Source organism: Arachis ipaensis, chromosome B02 (genome assembly GCF_000816755.2).
Source record: "Arachis ipaensis cultivar K30076 chromosome B02, Araip1.1, whole genome shotgun sequence".
NCBI lineage: Eukaryota > Viridiplantae > Streptophyta > Magnoliopsida > Fabales > Fabaceae > Arachis > Arachis ipaensis.
In genome coordinates, this window is record NC_029786.2 from 8,944,260 (window position 1) to 8,948,051 (window position 3,792).

General features: G+C 37.5%; 1 protein-coding gene across 1 annotated transcript; it reads left to right on the forward strand.

Moving 5' to 3' along the window:
* LOC107624809 (dnaJ protein homolog 1) lies at window positions 1–3,467 on the forward strand. Its single transcript, XM_016327266.1, has 8 exons — window positions 1–49; window positions 806–983; window positions 1,237–1,405; window positions 1,501–1,639; window positions 2,086–2,219; window positions 2,301–2,443; window positions 2,600–2,798; window positions 2,897–3,467. Exons 2-8 carry the CDS (start codon window positions 828–830, stop codon window positions 3,220–3,222), a joined length of 1,266 nt encoding a protein of 421 aa, XP_016182752.1. The 5' UTR covers window positions 1–49; window positions 806–827; the 3' UTR covers window positions 3,223–3,467.

The window sequence follows — 3,792 nt, forward strand, 5'->3', positions numbered from 1 at the left end:
CCACCGCCAGCTGCAGCGGTTACACCCGCCACGAACGAATTCCCGTTCTGTATGTTCTCTCTCTATCTATCAATTAATTCTACTTTGATTTCTAGGGTTTATAGATCTATCCAGTCCGCTGTTCCAATTCTGTTGTGCCTTTCGATCGTGGAGTTCTCTCCACTGGAAAATTGATCCTATCATTTGGCTTTTTTTTCTGCGAATTTCCAGCTTTAGCTCTTTCAGTCAACTCTTTCTGGGAGAACTTTCTTACCTTTGCGTTGGCTTTTTCGATCAATTTTTTTTTCTATGAATTTTCCTTTCGAGGTTTTGATAACTTTGTGATGCAGTTTTTAGTTCATCTTAGATCAATTTCTCGATTAAATGTTACTACTTTTTCTTTTCCCCTTTTTGGTATTGGAAACAAAAATTCTCTCTTTGATCCCTGGTAAAGGAATACGTTATTATGGAATCGTCAGTCGATGTTTCTAGAGTCAATTGACTGCGCAGATAGTAAGAATTTGAGAAGGCAGTCTTATTTCAGCGTGTGGGTTGAGAGTCTGCTATGACGGTTTTGAATTGAATTTCCTTAATTGATATTGGGCCGGTTAGTTTTTGTTCCATGAAAACTGTTAGTAAAATATGCTACCTATGCATGCTACAGTTTTAGGTGTATTGGTGTTTTTCCTTAGTGTCTCGTGTAAATGTGAAATTTATAGAGAAGATAAAGTGAACTGCTGTGCAGCATGTATATATGATATGAAGATTTTCATTATTGACTTTTACCTTGTCGTTCATTCCTCGTTTTTTTGGGGGGTGTGTGTAGTGCCTTTTGAGGTGCATCAATCATGTTTGGGCGTGGAGCAAGAAGGAGCAGCAGCGATAACACCAAATATTATGATGTTCTCGGTGTTTCAAAAAACGCTAATGAAGATGAAATCAAGAAGGCCTATAGAAAGGCTGCAATGAAGAATCATCCAGATAAAGGTGGAGATCCTGAGAAGGTAAGCCTCTTGGTATTGTTAATGCCAGGGCATGTATTAACAGCAAGGTTCCTAATCTCTCTTTCAAGCAGATCAGCAGATAACTTGAGCATGCTAAAATTTTCAATTTATAGTCCTTTTCTTGTTCACTTATTATTTTGTGGAAGCCTTTGTGATTGAAATTTCAATCATTGAAAAATTACCTATTGTGGATTTTGTCATTGTCATTGTATTTATTTTGGTTTCATACTAAAATATACGGTTCTTATTTCAGTTCAAGGAGCTAGGTCAAGCTTATGAAGTTTTAAGTGATCCGGAGAAGAGAGAACTGTATGATCAATATGGTGAAGATGCCCTTAAGGAAGGAATGGGAGGAGGAGGAAGCTCATTCCATAACCCATTTGATATTTTTGAATCATTTTTTGGTGGAGCTAGCTTTGGTGGTAAGATGTTCATTTTTACAATAGTTATTGTTTTAATCTGTAAATCTTTAATGTGTAAACACCGATAAGCTCACTGTTACTATATCTCTTAATAGGTGGTAGCTCACGAGGTAGAAGACAAAAGCATGGTGAAGATGTTGTGCATTCTCTAAAGGTTTCCTTGGAGGATGTTTATAATGGCACAACAAAGAAACTATCTCTTTCTAGAAATGTATTGTGCCCGAAATGTAAAGGGTATGCACTTGTACTGATGTTGTGTGCCTCATGTCATTGTATCATACCCTCTTAAATTTCGCATTTGAATAATTTCTCTGTTCTCTTTCCCATAAATAAATTTCTGTTGTAGAATTTACCATGTGCATGTTTTCTTTTGTTGTAATGTTATGATTATCTACTTGGGTGACGTTGACTCAATTATTTATCCAATTCATGTGAAAAATCATTTTTCTATTGCTTACATAATGACTAGCTCTTAAATATTTGATCCCACCATGATAAACTAGGTAAAGTATGCTAGAGACATTTATCATACAGCCTTTGTGTTGTGGTCAAGCTGTTTACACTTATTGAACTCTTATTTAGGTTTAGTTACTTCATATTTTTTATTTATTTCACTGATACTAAGGCATATAGCTAATAAGTGATGACAATTATTTGTCTTTCAATTTTTGATAAATCAGGAAGGGTTCCAAAAGTGGAAATGCTGGTAGGTGTTATGGATGCCAAGGCACTGGTATGAAGATTACAACAAGGCAGATTGGACTGGGCATGATTCAACAAATGCAACACATCTGTCCTGAATGCAGGGGAAGTGGTAATGGAAGCTTCATTTTACTTTTTCCATTAACTTGATTTTTGCTGTACCTTCCTATACCTTATCTGTCAATTCATGCAGGCGAGGTCATTAGCGAGAGAGATAGATGCACTCAGTGCAAGGGAAACAAGGTCTCCCAAGAAAAGAAGGTGCTTGAGGTGCATGTTGAGAAGGGGATGCAACAGGGCCAGAAGATTGTGTTTGAAGGTCAAGCTGATGAAGCGGTAGGTAGAAATTACAGTTCAGAATTAAGCATATCGTTATCTTTTACTTATGTATAGTTGTATACTATGTTAATTCTTTGTAAGATTGGCTAAAGTTAATCATCATAGTCCACTCCATGGGTGTTTTTTAAATTAATGTATGCGGACCTTTTGCAGCCTGACACAATCACAGGAGACATTGTGTTTGTCTTACAAGTGAAGGAGCACCCACGATTCAAACGAGAGCATGATGACCTCTATATTGAGCACAGTCTCAACTTGACCGAGGCTCTTTGTGGCTTCCAGTTTGCTGTCACCCATCTTGATGGGAGACAACTATTGATCAAATCCAACCCTGGAGAAGTCATCAAACCAGGTACTATCTATAGATAATTTTGGGATTGTGCTTCACTGGAATTTCATTCTATGAATGTAGTTTTGATTCACAAATAACTTATAAAATCTGCAATGTAGGCCAACAAAAAGCCATAAATGATGAGGGAATGCCACAACACAATAGGCCCTTCATGAAGGGTCGTCTTTACATCAAGTTCAATGTGGATTTTCCAGACTCAGGGTTCCTTTCCCCTGACCAATGCCGATTATTAGAGACGATATTACCTCAGAAATCCAGCAAGCAGTTGACAGATATGGAGCTGGATGAGTGTGAGGAGACCACGTTACATGATGTCAACATGAAGGATGAGATGAGAAGAAAGCAGCAACAGCACTACCACGAGGCATATGATGATGATGATGATGAGCAATCCATGCCTCGAGTGCAATGTGCTCAACAGTAGTGCAGTTCATGCTATTGCCTATTTTTCATCTTGCATGGTTACTTTCTGTTTTCATAATGCAGTTATTGCTGCATCCCAGTTTTTACCCGTAGGCTCCGCTTGGTGTTATTTGATTCACAACAGCTCATAGAAGATTGCCACGGTTTATTTAGATTTTGTTTGTAATATTTAGTATATCAAAATTAAACATCCCTTCGTGCTATTGTGCAATGGTGTTTTCAGTTCCTGGTTGCATTTCTTCTTCACAGTGGTCCAGTGGTTCTTGGAATTATCTGTGATTTTCCGGATGGAAAAAGAGACAGAAAAACAAGGGGGGAGAGAATGGGGAGAAAAAGGGTGTGGGGGTGTGGGGAGGTTGGAACTTGGAACATCACATGACGACGGCTTTTGGCAAAATGAAAATTTCCTGTCTTAGTGTTTGAAACCAAATTTATTAATTGTGTTATTTTCTCTTGCAATAAAAGCTTTCTTTAATTTTCATGAAAATTTAAACAAAACTTATAAGACCATTTTGGTCATCCTAAGGACCAATTATTTAGAGACGGTTTGGAAACTATTTGAATTTGAAAA